This window comes from Lissotriton helveticus, chromosome 6 (genome assembly GCF_964261635.1).
Source record: "Lissotriton helveticus chromosome 6, aLisHel1.1, whole genome shotgun sequence".
Classification (NCBI taxonomy): Eukaryota; Metazoa; Chordata; class Amphibia; order Caudata; family Salamandridae; genus Lissotriton; species Lissotriton helveticus.
This window is the reverse complement of record NC_136067.1, coordinates 259565314-259582919: the sequence shown is the minus strand read 5'-3', so window position 1 is coordinate 259582919 and position 17606 is coordinate 259565314. Positions and strand designations below refer to the sequence as shown.

The 17606-nt window shown below is 44.0% G+C and overlaps 1 protein-coding gene across 3 annotated transcripts in view; it reads right to left on the bottom strand.

Moving 5' to 3' along the window:
* ATAD2B (ATPase family AAA domain containing 2B) overlaps positions 1-17606 on the bottom strand; it is a 974520-nt gene that overhangs the window by 362025 nt on the left and 594889 nt on the right. For all 3 annotated transcript variants that reach the window (XM_078647713.1, XM_078647714.1, XM_078647715.1), the window contains exon 19: positions 11045-11230. In XM_078647713.1, the coding sequence (XP_078503839.1) occupies positions 11045-11230 (186 nt within the window). The remainder of the gene's footprint in view (positions 1-11044; positions 11231-17606) is intronic.

Genomic DNA, 17606 nt, shown 5'->3' with positions numbered 1-17606 from the left:
ACTCGTTCTTTCCCTCAGTGTTGCAGCACGGTGGTTCATAGCTGCCGCAAAAAGAAGCAGCAACAAGGGGAAACCCTGTCGGATACTTTGTGTCAATAGGAATTGTTCCGATACCGTCTCCAGGACCCTGGCTGTTGGGTTTTTATATAGCAGTTGGAACCATTGAATAAATCTTGGCCTCATACCCATTCTTCGGAGAACTGCCCAGACATACTTCCACTTCACTAAATCGAATGCGTGTTCAATATCAAGAATTGCCAACGCACATTCTTCCTTTTTAGGTTGAGCATTTTAGACCTGTTGTAATTTCTCATGTTGGCTTAAAGCCATCCCCCTGCTTTTGATGTGTTTGTTTCAGTGTCCTTTAAAAATCCTTGCTTGCTAGTGGTCAGCCCTACCTCTTTGTTCCTCCTCTTTTCCTTCTGTTCCTCCCATGCAGCAGGGACTAAGTATAGTCTCATTCTGCTATGGCTCTTTATGTGTTCTTTGGAGGACTATTCTATTTTTTTTCTTGGTTTCCTGGTCTGCAACTGCTTGTCTCTGTTCAGCTTTGGAGGCAAAGCTGCTTACATGTAAATATACAATTCCTCCCTCTTATCTGCTCTTAATGCCACATTTGTGTCAGTACAGCCTTCTTCTCTGTTCCTCCCTCTCTGATGATTGGAGTTATTTAGCCTTTTTACACTTTTCGATGGCAGTGGGCTATTTTGGTAGGATATTAGGTTCATTTTGGGCTTCCTTTTAAGGGAGATTGGGCTTATTGGAGTCTTGTTTGTGAAAAGACATGGGTCATTGCAGCCCCTCTCACTCCTCCATGTGCTCCGTCCCATCCCATTCAGAGGGTTCCATGCAGCATGGTGGAGGCAACAGGCAACACCTGCACCTCGTCGGAGCCACATGCATCCACAGATTGTGCTCAGAAACTGTTGGCTGTGCAGACATTTTGGTTTTGTCATGCTTTGAGGTATTCCTTGTTTTGAAAAAGCTGGCACAGGCTGAATCACATTCTAAAAGCTGCTCTCCGAGACAGGGTAGGACTAAGAGAGAGCTTTCTGTGAAGGGGGAGGAGCTGCGAACGGATACCGGTTTGTAGCCTGCTTCTGTTTTTTTGCAAGTGTGTTCTGTGTTTTGTTGCTGCTGTTACCATGCCCAGGTTCACCGTCCCTTCCTGCTCCTCCGGTTTGGTTTCTCTGCTCCCTCACATGGTACTTGTGTGCTTTTGCTTTCCATTTGTCCATGCCTTCTTTACCCTAACCCCGCTCTCCCTCCCGTTGTCCATGCCTTTTTTACCCCGCCCTCTCTCCCGTAGTCTGTGCCATCTTTACCCCGCCCTCCCGCATGTTGTCCTTGCCTTCTCATTTGCATCTCCTCTTCGACAATCTTATGTGTGTTTATAGTTATGCGGAAAGTATTCACGTTTTGCAATGAAAATAACCCTGAGCTCAAATCTGCTTTCTTGAAAGGATAATGCATTATTAAAAGGGAAGAGCTACACTAGCGAAGCCTCGGCTCATAGATGCACTTAGCCTGGTGTCATATTACTGGGGTTGTCCAATCTGGCAAGCAGCACCCTCGAGCAGCGGGAAACTAACTTGGCGCCTTTAGAGCAAGCGTTGTTTGTGTGAGCCACGTTTGTTCACATCCTGTTGGACTGGTACCAGCCCTCTCCTTGCTCACAGTGTGCAACTCAGCCAGCCGAGGGCCTTATAATGTTCTTAGTCATCTTCTAATGTCCATCCATATCCCCAGGATGTCGTGATACAGCTGTTGTGTTCCACCAGCAACCACGCAGTGTGCACTGTGCCAGCATTTGTTTGTGACAAAGAACAGTCCTGCATATCCCACAATTATCCCCCTCTCTATTTACGAGCAGCATTTTGCCCGTTGATATCTCCCTCTTCCAATACCTATTCTGTCCTCTCCCGTCTCACTCTCCTTCTACCTTTCTCGTCTTTAGTCTTTTTTCTTTTTCTCTCCCTCCCTCTACCACACATTCACACAGACACTCTCTCTGCATCTCGTTATTTTCTCTCAGCATCTCTGTTCCTTCCCAGTCTATTTAGCTCTGTTTATTCCTCACACCCTCTCTTTCATAGCTATGTTTATTTTGTATAGTGCCAACATATTTTGTATCTGCCATTTCAGAACGCTATATCTATAACATATATAAACACCACCATGTATGACGCTATGTCATGAACGCTAAAAAAGGTCAAGTGATGGTCTGTTGCTGAATATGTAATGCATGCAGGCACCAGAGGGCAGTGTAAATTCATGGTGACTGTCACAGCAAATGTCTGTGATAAGTGAACCTCGGACTGGCACCTTGGAAAGGTAAACAGGTGACAGCACTTAAATAGCCCGGGACAACTCCATTCATCTCCCACCTCCCAAACAGCATCGAGTCGAAAGTGCACTGAGGATGGGAAACAATCGAAATTAAACTATTCAATTGAGAAGACACTGTCACCTATTGAAATTCTAGTATGCACAATTATAAAGTGCATTTTTGATTGACAGCTGACGTGGATAAACTTTTTTTTAAAACTGGTCAATGAAAATTAACGAGCACTTTTCTTGAAATCACACTTGAACGTGACATATGTAAAACAAAACAACGTTTTATAGCTGTACAAGCGTGTTGCTAGATGTTTGTGTACTTGTCTTCCTTTCCATTACGTCTTTATCCCGCTTCATTGCACGTAGCTTCCTCTTTTTTCAATTATCACCTTACATTTTCTTCATTTTATGTACCCATTTCTTCTCCTGTTTCTAACATTCCTCATCCTCTCACCCTGTCTCTTCCTATCTCTCTTCCTCTTGATTCGAGCTGTCTTTTTATTCTCTTTCTTTCTCTCTGTCATAAGCTGCACTTTTCCTTTTCCAAAGCCCTCTTTTCACCTCCCACTCGCATCTACCTCCACCGTATCTACCACCACCGATCCTTTCCTTCTTATATTTTGTATGCAAAACAAAAACACTTTCTCCACAAACAGCACTTTTATCCAGTCTCGCCTCTGGCTGTCTTTACATGCTTACACCCCTCTCCAACAGACCACTCACACTGCCCACCTTTCACGCAGACCACATCACACACTGCTGCACGCCACACACTGCTGCATGCTGCACGCCACACACTGCTGCACGCCGCAAACTGCTGCATGCTGCACGCCACGCACTGCTGCACGCCGCAAACTGCTGCATGCTGCACGCCACACACTGCGGCACACCACACGCTGCTGAACGGTGCACGCCACACGCGGCCGCACGACACACGCGGCATTACTCACACTGCTGCATGCTGCACACGGCTGCACTCCGCACACTGCTGCACGCAACCCACTGCTGCACGCCACCCACTGCTGCACGCCACCCACTGCTGCACGCCACACACTGCTGCACACCACACACTGCTGCACGCCACACAACACCACATCACTCAGGGACACCACCATATCCCTCTGTTACACCACCACATCACTCTGGGACACCACCACATCACTCTGGGACACCACCACATCACTCTGGGACACCATCACATCACTCTGGGACACCATCACATCACTCTGGGACACCACCACATCACTCAGGGACACCACCACATCACTCAGGGACACCACCACATCACTCAGGGACACCACCACATCACTCAGGGACACCACCACATCACTCAGGGACGTGATACCACCACATCACTCTGGAACACCACTACATCACTCTAATACACCACCACATCACTCAGCCCAACCACATCATCACTCAGCACCACAACAGCACTGTCCATGCTTGCTACCAACAAGCATTGCCATAGCCAATAGGACTCACATTAGGAAAGCGAAGGCTATTGGCTTTGTGAATAACAATGCTATTCATTTATATGTTTTCAAAGTCAACACATACTAAAAAAAATTGTCATTTACAATACCAATAGCTCACACTTTCCTAATGCGAGACCTATTGCATTGCAAATGCTTGTTGTTTATAGCAAAGTGCTGAGCTACTAACATGTAATAAACTGCTTCACGGCTGTGTCACGGGTGGTGTAAAGCAGCTGAGGAATAGTTTGGGAACAGAAAATATCAATAAAAAATATCAGGGTGAGTGGAGAGAAGGCAGGTTATTGGGTATACTCCCGGTAAAAATGATACAGGCAAATGTTGTCAAAGCTGTTTAGCCATCTATATAAAAGCATTCATGATTATGCCGTTTGGCAGCATCATCTGGACTAGAGCAGGTATTTACAACAGTGTGAAATGGCCCCATTGAGGTAGTACCCACTAAATAAATCATACATGGTTATTTTTGTATGTGCCGGGTTTGTATCTGTTTGGTTGAATGCCTTTTAATGTGCTTGGCCTTATGTTCGTCTTTATTTCGGAGTATCAGTTGTGTTCAGGTATGTCAAGAAGTTATATAAACAAAACAACTGATGTGACTACTTAAAAGTTGCAGGATTGAACAAAGTTAAGACAGAAAATGGGTGTTTAACACCCTCGTTGAAAAGCCAGCTCTACCAGTACAGGGCATGCTACTGCCCAGTGCCTCCCTGTTTTGTTAACCGGCAACAGAAATACAGAGTATTTTTTTAATGTTCAAATGTTTCTTCAGGTAGGCTGAGGACGACGCACTGTCCTCGTAGAACACTTTGAATTTCAGGGTTGCATTTTGTCCAGGGTTTTGAAACTTTGCCTTGAAATGTGTACTGAAAGTGCCCAATGAACTCCTTTGTTTAGGAGAGTCGTAGTAGTGAATGTGTCATTCCCACCTGTGTGCAGACATAGCAGCAACACCGGAAGTTTTTGCAATAAATGCTCCATGGCCAAATCTGACAGACCACATCCTGAAACAGTAACATGGTTCCGAGGTGCTAAATTAAGCCTCAGTGTATTGACAACACCATCAAAACACCATAATTCTCCATCAGATAAGAAGTGCCTCATTTGTCAATGCACAGAACCCAATGCCAGAGAGATGCACATTTTACCAGCTACATCACCCCCACTCTGGTCAGGGGGGCACCTCTAGACCAGCCGAGCAAAGATACCCATGGGCATCAGTAGGCGGAAGTGAGCAGTGTAAAAAGGGGCGGGGACTACCATTCCCACAATGAGGGGGCTGGTCATAGCATCAGCGGACATAGTGTCAAAGCTAGGCCCGTCATCTCTTACCACACAGCCGCTTGCGCTAAGAGAGGACAGGGTACAAAACAGCACTGATACTGCTGAGTAGCAGTGAATGAGAGGGCTGGGCCTTGCATCGAGTGACAGCTTTTGGGAACATCATATAAACACGAGTTGGTAGATCCGTCTTGTCTTTTTGCCGAGCACAAGTCTGAAACAACTTGACCATTCTGAACAGAAGGAAGGAATAGACACATTTTGACGCACATATCCTGACTCAGCTTACCTGGAGATATTGCTTATCGAGCACATAACAATGACAGACTGTCGGACATATTCATTTATGGTTGTGGTAAGTTATAGCAGCCTTTCGCCACAAGGGTGCACACAAGAAATCCATAATTACATTTTTAAAAGGCTTTTTTTCAAGCCATGTTTAGTGGAGAACAGGGCTTTAAGTGCGCCGGGTCTTGCCAGTGCTTAGCACCGGCAGTTCTAAAAAGTAGGTGCTGAGACGGGTCTTTATCGGGCCCTTTGCTGCAACTCCAAAAAGACTCGTTATAGTTCTTTTATAGTTTCATCATTCTAGAATTGGTTCATTTTTAATATTATATACAACAAAGCCAGAGTTGTTGCTTATTCATCTTATGCAACAAACAATCATTGAAAAAGCCAAAAGTCCTGGCTTGTTGTATGTGTGATGTAACTTGTAGTATTTATTTGGATGCCAAGTCAGAAGCAGTTGGCGGGCACACTGTGGTAAACACAGATTTTTAGCTTACATGTTCTTAAGCCACGCCCTTAATTACATTGGCCACGCCTCATTGAGAAGTCCTCCAATTTTTTCATACCATTTAAAGTCCTGGTGCAGAATAAATTAAACAAAATAATTGCAAACGGGAGCTGAATCGTAGCAAAAACCAAAGCAGAAAGTGTAAGTATTATTAAACCAGACAACATATTCTTGAAGGTATATATTTAAGTAGCACTGCATGGCTAGTCTTTAGGGATCCAAAGTATTGACACAATAAGCGTCACTCTACTTCATAGATCTTTCCAATTTTTGTGAAAGAAGGCTATGTTATGTATCTATTGTGCAGCATATTATGAGACGGACTGCCCTTGGTCTTGGATGGCTCCACAGAAATACTTTTGAAGCATAACATATCCTATCACATGTACGCAGACGACACGCAGATTTACATGAGGATCGCATCCCTGGAAGACATCAAGGTAATGAATGAGGCCCTAAAACTGTCACTTTTCTGGTTAACTACCAATCATCTGAAACTAAATGCACAAAAAACAGAATTCCTATCAATTTCACCACCAAAGAACCACACAGAAGTGAAGGAATGGACCGAACTGATCACTGCACTAAACTGCACCCCTACGCTAGTGGATTCAGCAAAATCGTTAGGAATCACGCTCGATAAGAACCTACACATGAAAGCCCACATCAAATCAATGGCAAAAAGTGCCTGTTTTCACCCGATCTACATTAGGAGAGTGAAACCATTCATTTCTACGGCATACTTCAAACTGGCATACAATCATTAGTTGTCTCAAGGATTGATTATGGATGCACAACCTTAGCAGGTCTACCAAAAATGTCCACAGCTCCACTAAAAGCATGCCTCAATGCAGCTGCAAGACTCCTCACCGGAGGGAGGAAATTCGATCATATCTCTCCACACCTGAAATCGTTAAACTGGCTACCGTACAAAGCCAGAATCCAACTGAAGATGGCATGTATCACTTACAAAGCGCTCCACTATAAAACACCAAGATACCTGGCCCGGAAGATCGAGCTATCTGGAGGCGGCAGACCAGCCAGGAGTGCCAAGGAGCTGCTGCTGAGACCACCCAGAAAACGTATAACAGAGCTTTCTCCGGAGCCCCCACCCTAGAATTTGGAACTCACTCCCCTCAAATATTAGGAAAATTCCAAACACTGCAACATTCAAGAGGGAAGCTAAAATCTTCCTAATGAGTAAGTTCCTCAGATAGGCAGGACAGGGCACCACCACCACCGGAACATAGATGTTCCAAAATAGATCAACAAATGCAAGGGAAGAGAAAGTCACATGTTATGCTAAGTATAACCTGTGTCGATACAATACTAATCCAGATCTACGGATGTAGAATGCACGGAATAGAACAACTCGAAACTATTGGTACTGGAGTCACAATACACCAAGTACAGTACAGTAGACTAGTCCAAGAACCTCCATGGAAACTTTTAAGTCAGACATTTACAGGAATTATACAGACATATGTAATTTCCGAACTTACCTCATACCATGTGAAATGTTTGTTATACTGCTTTGTATAAAACCTACCTCATGCCAGATAAGATGTATATGTATATCGAACCTACCTCATGTGAATGTGAGGCGCTCTGGTCATGTTCGCGCTATATAAAACTCTCTAAATAAATAAAGAAAGAAAAATCACGGCAGCCGCACTTTAGCTTAAGATGTTTAAAGCTAAAGGGCAAGTGCTGCCATCCATTTGAAATGCAATAGCTCTTGCATTACTAAAAGTTTGAGCTTTTCTCGTGTCTCGAGATTCACATTAACCGTCCACTGTCTGCCCGGAGGTGCTTTTCGCAGGCAGTGGGATGCGGTTTGCAGACAGGTCTCCCCAGGGCTTTAAGTGGGTCGGGTCCTGCCAGGGCTCAGCACCAGCAGTTCTTAAAAGTAGGGGCTGAAAGGGGTCCCTACTCGGCTCTCCATTTTTGCCATCACACTCAAGGTGAAAAAAAAAGAAAACTTATCTGCATTAGTACCACCCGTCACTGCTTTTTATATAACAAGAGACTTTTTGTCACTTTTATATGGCACAAACTCGGCCGAAGATATTGGTGCGCTTTACATAAGCGCTAATTACATTACACAGTAACATTTCTTTTTTGAATCACAGGCTGTTGAATCCCATGTCAGGCTCAAACCTGCTCTCACCTCAAAAGTCAGCAGCTTTAGCCTTATACCACAACCTCGCCCACAGTAGCTGAAGCATTTTCAAAATGAAATACAACAAAGTCATAGCTGTTGAATATTTCTGCTATTCAACTTACAACCATTGACAAAGCCAAGAGTCCTGGCTTCTTGTAGGTGTATCATATATCTGAAATCACACAAAGACTGAGGGCAGAGGCTTATGAAATCCGCACCCAACACGTGAAATAGTGTCCTAGAGTATCAACAGGTGCACGAAACCAGGGAGTACTCCCTCTATACTCCCACAAAGTAGGAACGACTCCCACAACAAATTTCAATACAAGAAGGTTTCCGCACTCTGTAGAGGGTTATTAATACTTCATATCACAGTCCATTAATGAGTAGCACATAAAGAACAAATGCCCAAATCCCAAGTGTGTTTTTCTTGATGCAGTGTTCACTTTATTTTTCAAAGGTAAATTCTTTTTTTAACATTGAATTGATCATAGCCTTTTCACAATTCCATTGATCCTAGCCATAGCCAACGGGTTTCGTTTCCTTGAGAGACTTCTTCAGGGCTTCAACATATGGCACAAAATGTGTCCCTCTAATATTCACGGTATTTCTAGTCCAAAAAGCGTAAAGATACTCGTAAAATCCAAAATCTCTGTATTCGTGACCCAGAACACATTCTGATATGTTGCAGGTAGGGAACCTTGCAAGATCTTGTCAGAGGACAAGAGTCTCTCCCTGAGGCCGTGCTCCTTGAACCACTGAGCTGTTACCAGACACGAGGTCAGAATGCTCGTATTTCAGATATATATATATATATATATATATAGAATTTTAATAACCCTGTCCCAGAAGTATCAGGATTTATGGTTGGCAGATTGAGAGGACAGTCTTAGAGCACGGCCTCAGGGAGAGACTCTCGTCCTCTGTCAAGATCTTGCAAGGTTCCCTACCTGCAACATATCAGAATGTGTTCTGGATCACGAATACAGAGCTTTTGGATTTTACGAGTATCTTAATGCTTTTTGGACTAGAAATACCGCGAATATTAGAGGGACACATTTTGTGCCATACTTTGAAGCCCTGAAGAAGTCTCTCAAGGAGACGAAATGCGTTGGCTATGGCTAGGTTCAATGGAATTGTGAAAAGGTTAAGATCAATGGAGTGTATCATATATCTGGCTGTATGGGCAGAAGCAGCAAAATGTGGCACACTATGCTATGTACAGAGTTTTAGCTGAAGTGTTTTAAGCCACACCCTTAATTACATCTGTCACGCTCATATGAGACACCCTAGTTTTTTTCATCCCACTTAAAGCACTTGGTCTCCCACAGGAATGCGTGCAATTAGATCCCCTTTCAGGGGGTTGATACTAAGGGGGAGGTGAGCTATGCCCCTTTTCTTATCACACCAAAACTCTACTGTCCTTCGATCATGCATGAGATGAGGGGCTAATGTGCGTAAAACCACTGCATATTGACTGTAAAAGGAAAGTTTGAGCTATTGGCATTGTAAATGACAATGCCTTTTATTAATATGTTTTGAAAACCTACAAGGGGTACGTAAACAAGCACTTTTGGTCGCTGCTTACGAGAAGCGAAGCCGGCAGTAACTGTGCCTCTTTTACTGCCAGCCTTGCTTCTAGTAAGCTAGGACTATAAGTCCAAAGTGCGTTTTTAAGCACCGATTGCAGGTTTTCAAAACACAGAAATAAAAAGCATTGTTATTTACAATGCCAATAGCTCAAACTCTTGCAAACGCGAGACCTATTGCATTGCAAATGCTTGTTACGGATGGGGGCACGCTAGACATGTGCCAGCCATCGCAGATTATGTGTGGTGTTCCTCCGTGGAATAAACAGGTTTATTAGGTGGGGCATATGAGGAAATAACCTGCCTGCTAGCATCCCACTGAGAAGCTTAACATCAAGATTTAGGAGTGAGGTCGGCCTATATGAAGTTAACAGTAGAGGGGTTTTGTCAGGTTTCAAGATCATGGTTACCAACTTAGTTACTTGCATGGATGTGAGCAAAGACTAATCTTGCGGGTCTCATTATATACTTCTAGTAGTGGCGCAAATTGTTGATAGAACTCAGCTGGGAGTCTGTCGCTTCCGGGGCACTTGGCTATTTTGAGGCGTCGGATGGCTGCTAGTAGTTCTTCTTAGTAATGGTGCCTGCAAGCGATTCAGCTATTTCAGGGTCTACTTGAGGTAGCTTTGTCTGCCACAGAAAGGTCTGTATTATTTCTGCGGGTGGAGCGTGCTTATTTTGGTAGACAGTAGCTAAGTGTTGGGCCAGTGTGTTCATAATCGCTCCCTGGGTGCATATCATGTCCCCGTTACTATTTTGTAATTGCAATATCGGGGTAGCGGAGGACTCGAACTTAATAAGAACAACGCACAGAGATGCAGCCTCACACATGGATTCCTTGCCGAAAGAATACTACATTTGACATTGCGTTTTACCCATGCAGCTTTGGCCCACGGTGTTGTTTAAAAGTGTTGTAATTATCTATCTCACCACAGAGTTGGTCCATTGAATACCATTCAAACGCTCGAGCAATTCGGATTGTCATGACCGATTCTGCCACCCCAAATAGCCTGTCTGGCATAACATTAAAAACGTGGATCATCTGCATTATTGATGGTACTTGAGCTTGAATTGATTTTTACTCCTCTTGGTGAGGAAAATCTGTCAAAAAGTTCATATTTCGTACATATTTTAAAAAATAGTGATGGATCAGCAGGGGCAGGAAAAGAAAGTATCAGAAAGACATCAAATGAGGATATATTTTAATAAACGACTATCCCTTAAAAGAAATTCTAGGATCGCCTTTCTTGGAGCAGCTTGTTTTCAAAGGTGCTGTGCTCTTTTTCCAAGAGAAGGAGTCTACTTTTTTAAGCAATGTAGTTTAGATATACATATAAATATTGCTTGTAACCCACAGGCTATACATTTAAGGACTTACCTCTGCAGGTAGCTCGTTGTATGCGGTTTCAGAGGTAGACAGTAAAAAGATTGGTGAAAAAGATGGTATGTCTTGCAGCAATGTCAGAAAAGTAGCTCTCACAGTGTCACCAATAGCCTCCCACCAATCTCCAATATGAGGCATATATACAATACTAGGAACCGCTCTTCGTGCTTCACGGAAAATCTAGTTAAAAAATGCAGAATTGAAAATTGCATTAATAATTTACCCTTCAAAGATCAGCATATTGATAACAGCTCTGGTATTGGCAATTAGAATGCCTGTGTAGGCTATCGTGTGACGACCCCTATGCTCTACAAAAACAGCTGCTCAAATTCAATCATTAAGATGACGAATGCAGCAAGCATGTACACCTCATAGAGCCAATATTATGTTGAATTACACTTTGTGATTTTTGGGAAATCACAGCAAGTCATTGAGCGCAACAGTTAAATATTCAAGAACTAGAAAAATATTAACGTAAGGGAGACCTCCTAACAGTTACCGATGCACTGCATAAGAAAGGAAGAAATTGCACTGACTCTGTATTGAGCATTCATGGCATGGCCTATTATCTAGAGTAGTGAACAACATCTTGATTAACTTTTGAAGGGGTGCTAGTGGAACAAAGAACACAGCAAGTATTTGCTATTTCATCAGTAACACCAAAACTCTTCAGAACAGTGAAACGTAAGTATATTGTGGCAATCAGTAAGCGCTAGAAAGCTCATAATGCTCTGAAACAGCCAAGTTATGTTATTTAACCCGTTTACTCTCATTTCTTTGATGTGCCCACCGTCTTCAAAGTTGGCGTAGCTTTGTCCAACAAAGAAAGCATGTAGTCGAAGGTAATTTAAAGTGTTTTGTTTAGCAGGCGTTATGTTCACTTCACTAACAGCAACATTTGACAAACACGGACAATAAGAGTCAAAGTGCCTTAACCAACACAGGAAGACAGGAATTAATGGATGCTAAGCTTCATACTTCACTTCAATGCAATTTCCATTGAAATCAATGGAAACTCCATGACGAGCTGGGCTCGTCATGAGCGTCGAAGGAGTTAAGAAGTGTTTAGCCTTGCAAATATCTGAAAACAGCCCTGATAAAGCTAACATCCACCCTGGTATCAGAACAAACGTGTGTGAAAATTGTATGCAATAATGACAAATCTGCATGATGACAGTACAGATACTGAGTCAGCCACCTTACAAACTCCGACATTAAAAGTACCAACCCCGAGTGCGCGGGTGTACACAAAAGAGTGAAGCAGAGCCATAACAGATACTTTAAGAGTCAAATCTAGCAACAACTGCAGCAAACACCTGGGCAAACAAGGAGAGCGGAGGGTTGAGACCTTCTGTGGCAATGATTCAGAGATTGGGCTGAAGGCTAGGATATAGGGGCAGTATCTACGTTACTGAGGCAACGGGATCAGAGTAGGCTAGTCTAGAAATTAGGACGAGGGAAGGGTCAATTTTAGAGGCATCAACGACATACCTCCCATCAAAATGTGGATTTTAAACTCCTTTTAAAATTGCAGAGGTGAAAGCTTCTGTGGGAGAAGCCTCGTTGAATTTTATTGAAAATGATTTTTTTCCGGGCTACTGTTTGTTGTAGTTTTGTAGCAAGAATGTAAAATTTCCTAGCTGTGGTAACAGAAAGTTTCAATTCTCTTAAGGATGTAGAGGCAAGGATAATGCTTTTCTCTCTTCGTTTTATTAATCATTTCATTAAATAGCAGCCATCAGAACACCCTAGGCACTGTTAACAATTTCCTCAAATCAACGCACAGGACCGCATATAAAGTCATATGCCTCTTTTTATTCTCCCTCTTTCTTCACACAAAACAGGGAAACACCGCAACTTCAGGAATCAGTCTAGAAGGAAAGGAAGTCCAAGATTATCAGTACTGTACCACAATTCCAAATTTCTGTAATCCAACAAATAATGACATGGAGAGACAAAATCACACTATAACACAATATTCAACAGCATGAGCAACAAAATCAACATACATCTGAATAACAGGATCATGGACTTGTAATAAAGTTAAACTAAAATACTTTCTTAAAAATTCAGGAGGGATCAGCCAAGCGCCTCTGCGTTATTAATAGAAGTGAAACATTCAATTACGACAGCTAGGAAATGTTATATTCTATGTCAGAACTGGAGGCGAGGGTCATGCTAGTTCAAAGCGAATGGATCACAACTTGAGCCACTTCTACCACCGGTTTAATTTAAAACCGCTTAAGGTAGAATCTGAGGATTAGTCTGCTGCGTTCATAATGTTCTCCAGGCGGGCTCCTATAGAAAAAGCCTTTCAGAGCATGCATTCTTTCATCAAATGTGCCCCAAACAGATTTGTAAATAACTGCTTCTCGCATAAACCACTGCACCTAGTGAACAATAGAGGGCGACAAAACCACCTTAAAAGGCTTGCCGAATTCAATAAGGAACCCTTTCTGAAGATGAGCTTTGAGGCGTTGTAAAGCGCCATAATGCAGGGGACTTGGGAAAATCGCTAGAATAGAAGAGGAGAGGAGAGAAGGCCGACCAGCCGGGTGATATACCTCAGCGAGATTTGTTATTTTTTTATTTTTTTTTATAATTCCTTTTATTGAACAATCTCGACATAAAGGTACAATTTCACAATGATCAGTAGAGGGAGTTACAGCGAAGTCAAATATGTATACATATAAAACAACATGATTAGTTGGATGTCACGGGGAGGGGAGATCTTCACCATCGGCATCTCGTGGAGGGGAACAAATATCGCCACGGTATGTATTCCAGGGGACCCAGATGTTAGACCATTTTCAGGGGCAACCTCGGGCCACATAAACGGTCTTCTCTCGTAACATACACCAGTCAAGGTCTATCTCCCAATCTGCAACCGTGGGTGTATGCGAGGCTCCCCAGAGTTGCGCAATATTTCTCTTGGCAATCATGCAGCCTAGTGTGACCCATTGCATGGAATAAGTGTTAAGGTCAGTAAGTTCCCAGATGTTAAGAAGGCATCTGGGGGCCTTTGGCTTGATTTCTACCTCCAGTGTGTCGCTCATGATTACATGTATATTACACCATTACTAATGGATCGGCTCACAGTGCCATAGTATGTGAATGAATGTGCCTAATTGTGTGCATCCCCGCCTGCAAGAGCAGTCTGTCAGCCCACCCATACGCATTAGCTGGGGACCAGTTATGTAGATTCTGTGAAGTATTTTGAGCTGCACCAATCTGAGTCGCGCCGGGATAGACACAGTTTTAAGAGAGGAGATCGCTGTCTGCCAATTTTCGTCATCCAGTTCTATTCTGTCCTCAGTCCATTTGTCCCGTAGTGTCCGCAGGGGGTCCTCCATATTGTTGATAGCTTTCGATATGTTAGGGAAATGGCCTTTTCAGGCAGGTGACCATCAAGTAGTCTGTCCTCTAATGGGGAGGCATCCAGCGGAGTTGTGATACTGGACAATGCTGTTTGCGGAGCATGCCGGATTTGTACGTACCAAAAAAACTCTGAATCCGCCAGTGCATATTGGGTCTAGAGGGTTTTTAAGGATTTCACTCCCTCGGTGCACCAAAGATCCCTAACATGGGAAATACCGATAAGGTCCCATTGGTCAAACCCTTTGGTATTTCCTAAATATCCAAGTTCCTGTGAGTCCCATAGGGGTGTGGCAAGAGTAAACTTCTTGTGCCAGCCCAGAGACTTAGTCACAGCGTGCCAGATTTTGACTGAGTGGTTGGTGGGGCCAGTAAGTGGGTATCTGCCTGCTTTAGAATATATTGCACAGGAATAAGCCCCATTAGGAAGAATCCAGGTTTCGGGCATATCTGACAGCGGGGTCAAGAGAGATGAAGATGCCAAAGTATTTGAATCCTTCTGAGATTATTGGTATAAGGCAGTTTCGGGGTAAAGGAGGGGGGTTTCCCCAGGGGACATATACAAGTGATTTCTGCCAGTTAACACGAAATCCAGAGTATCTACCAAAGGTGTCAATGATATCAAAGACTGCAATCAGGGATCTTTTGGGCAATGTGAGATACAGAAGAATATTGTCTGCATAGAGTGAGATTCGATCCTCCCACCCCGCCGAACATTGCATACCACGGATCATTACATTGTTACGGATCCATGCCGCAAGAGGTTCGAGAGCCAAGGCAGACAATAAAGGAGAGAGGGGGCACCCCTGGCGGGTTCCCCGGCTAAGTGCGAAGGGTTCTGATTTCTTGTTGTTCACTACTGTTTGAGCCATCGGCACGGTATACAATAGTCGCACCCAGCGGCAGAAATTAGGGCCAAATCCCAATTTAGTAAGTACAGCAAAGAGATATGGCCATTCCAGTGTGTCAAAGGTCATGGTAGCATCTAGCGAGACTATATTAGCATCTTCGCGTATCGTCTGCACCCTACACAGGACCCTGTGTAATCTACCCAAATTTAAAGCAGTGTTCCTTCTGAGCATGAATCCCGATTGGTCCGGGTGTACTAGGTCCCCTATAACCTTAATCAGCCTGTTGGCGAGCACTTTAGCTAAGATTTTGGGTTCCGCATTTAATAAGGATATAGGACGATAGGAGGCGCAGTCAGTTTTGGGCTTCCCTTTCTTGTGGATTGTAACAATAGTTGCAATTCTCTGGTCATATGGGAGTGATCACTGCGCAGGGCTATCTTCGAACAAGGACTTTAGGGGCCAATTTATCTGGACGGAGCTTGTAAAGTTCGATAGGGATACCGTTCGGGCCCAGGGCTTTTCCCGAGTGCAAAGCTCCTATTGCAGTAGGTATTTCGTAAGCGGTAAGGACACTATCCATAAATGTGTGGTCAGTGTCCGAGAGTTTTGGAAGGGAGATATCTTTGATGAGGTCGGAGAATTCCTCCTCAGGGTACGGTGCCACCGAGTTGTATACTGTGCGGAAGGGGGCTGCAAAGTGATCAGCTATATCTTGTGGGTCCGTAACAGTGGACAAGTCAGCACCTCTAAGCTTCGGCATGAGTCTACTTGCCTGTTCCTTTTTATCCAACCAGGCAATCAGTTTACCAGCTTTATCGCCCCTGTCATATACGACACAGCCTGTCCTGTCACATTAACTTGGCACGGTCTGTGACCAGCGCCCGGTATTCGTCCTGGTGCAAGCGGAGTGTACGGAGGGCTTCAGGTGTGGTGTCTGAGTTAACGTCTTGTTCAAGGCAGTAGAGTTCTTGTTCCTTTTAAAAAATGTCCTGCACTCTGTCTTTCTTGGATCCCGCAATCAAGGAAAGGGCCTGCCCCCGGATCACTGTTTTGAAGGCTTCCCATAATGTTTGAGGGGACTCAACGGTGTGCTCATTCTCTAAGAAATAGTCGTCAATAGATTAGTTTAGGTCTTTTCGTATTTTTGAGTTTTTTAGATACCAGGGATTGATAGGGGCAATACATCCCACTTGTGTGTGTGGTCCAGAACTATGTGGACCCATCAAGGGGAATGGTCAGAGATACCTCTAGCAAGGTGCCGGATTTCGTGTACGTCCCCTATTTGTGGAGCTGGGACCACTATATAATCAAGGCGGGAAAGACTGTTGTGCGCCTCAGAGTGGAAAGTGTGTTGGATTTTGTCCAGGTTGTATGCTCTCCACCTATCTACCAGCCCCATTGCCTCCAAAAAACTGGAGAAAGTGTGTGAAGCTTGGGGGATTGCACGAGGGGGGTACCTGTCCAGTGAACTCGATACTATTGAATTAAAGTTGCCACCGAGTACGAGGTGCCCATCTGGTAATGTGAGCAGTACAGCACTAAGGTCAGTGAATGTCACAGCCTGCATCCCTGGAGGCGCATATATTGACATGAAAGTGATCGTTCGGCCCTCCCAGGTACCCGTAACCCCAATGTACCTGCCTCGATCGTCTGCGCATGTGGAGGTAATTGCTAGAGGAAAGGACTTCTTTTGCATTATGCCTACCCCTCTAGAGCTAGAAGTAAAGCCCACGTGTGCTACCATGGAGTAACCCCATCTATGCATAGCTTTGCACGTGTTGCCTATGAGGTGGGTTTCTTGGAGCAGTACCACATCTGGTGACAGCCTCTGGATATATTGCAACACAATACTTCTCTTGATCTTATATCCCAGTCCGTTAACATTCCAATTCAAAACTTTAAATTCTTTGTTGCGCTGTATCCCCATTGATAAGTAAAGAGATCACTTTTGTAGGCATCACAGTTATGCAGTGTACTATCGAGATAACGTCGAAAACAACAATACAAGAAAACCAATCGCACCCTACAACCCCCCATCCTGCTCTCCTGCACTCTGGGCCCAAAACTGCCCATGATCCTTAAAATGCAGTGCCTGTCACCAAACTATATTACTAAAAAAGGAATGTTGGGGGAGGCTTAGTGCCCCAGTAATCCCCCTCCTACCGTTACATTGTAGAGGTGCAGTACACAATGGATATCAAGTCTACAAAGGTTGAGAGATTTCACTACTCCGGTGAGAAGTTCAGCATCTACATGCTGCAACAGCCAGCGGCCGTAGCTCAAGTGGTGGAGGAAATAGGCAGTTCAGAGGCACCAACGCCCCTCTCGGA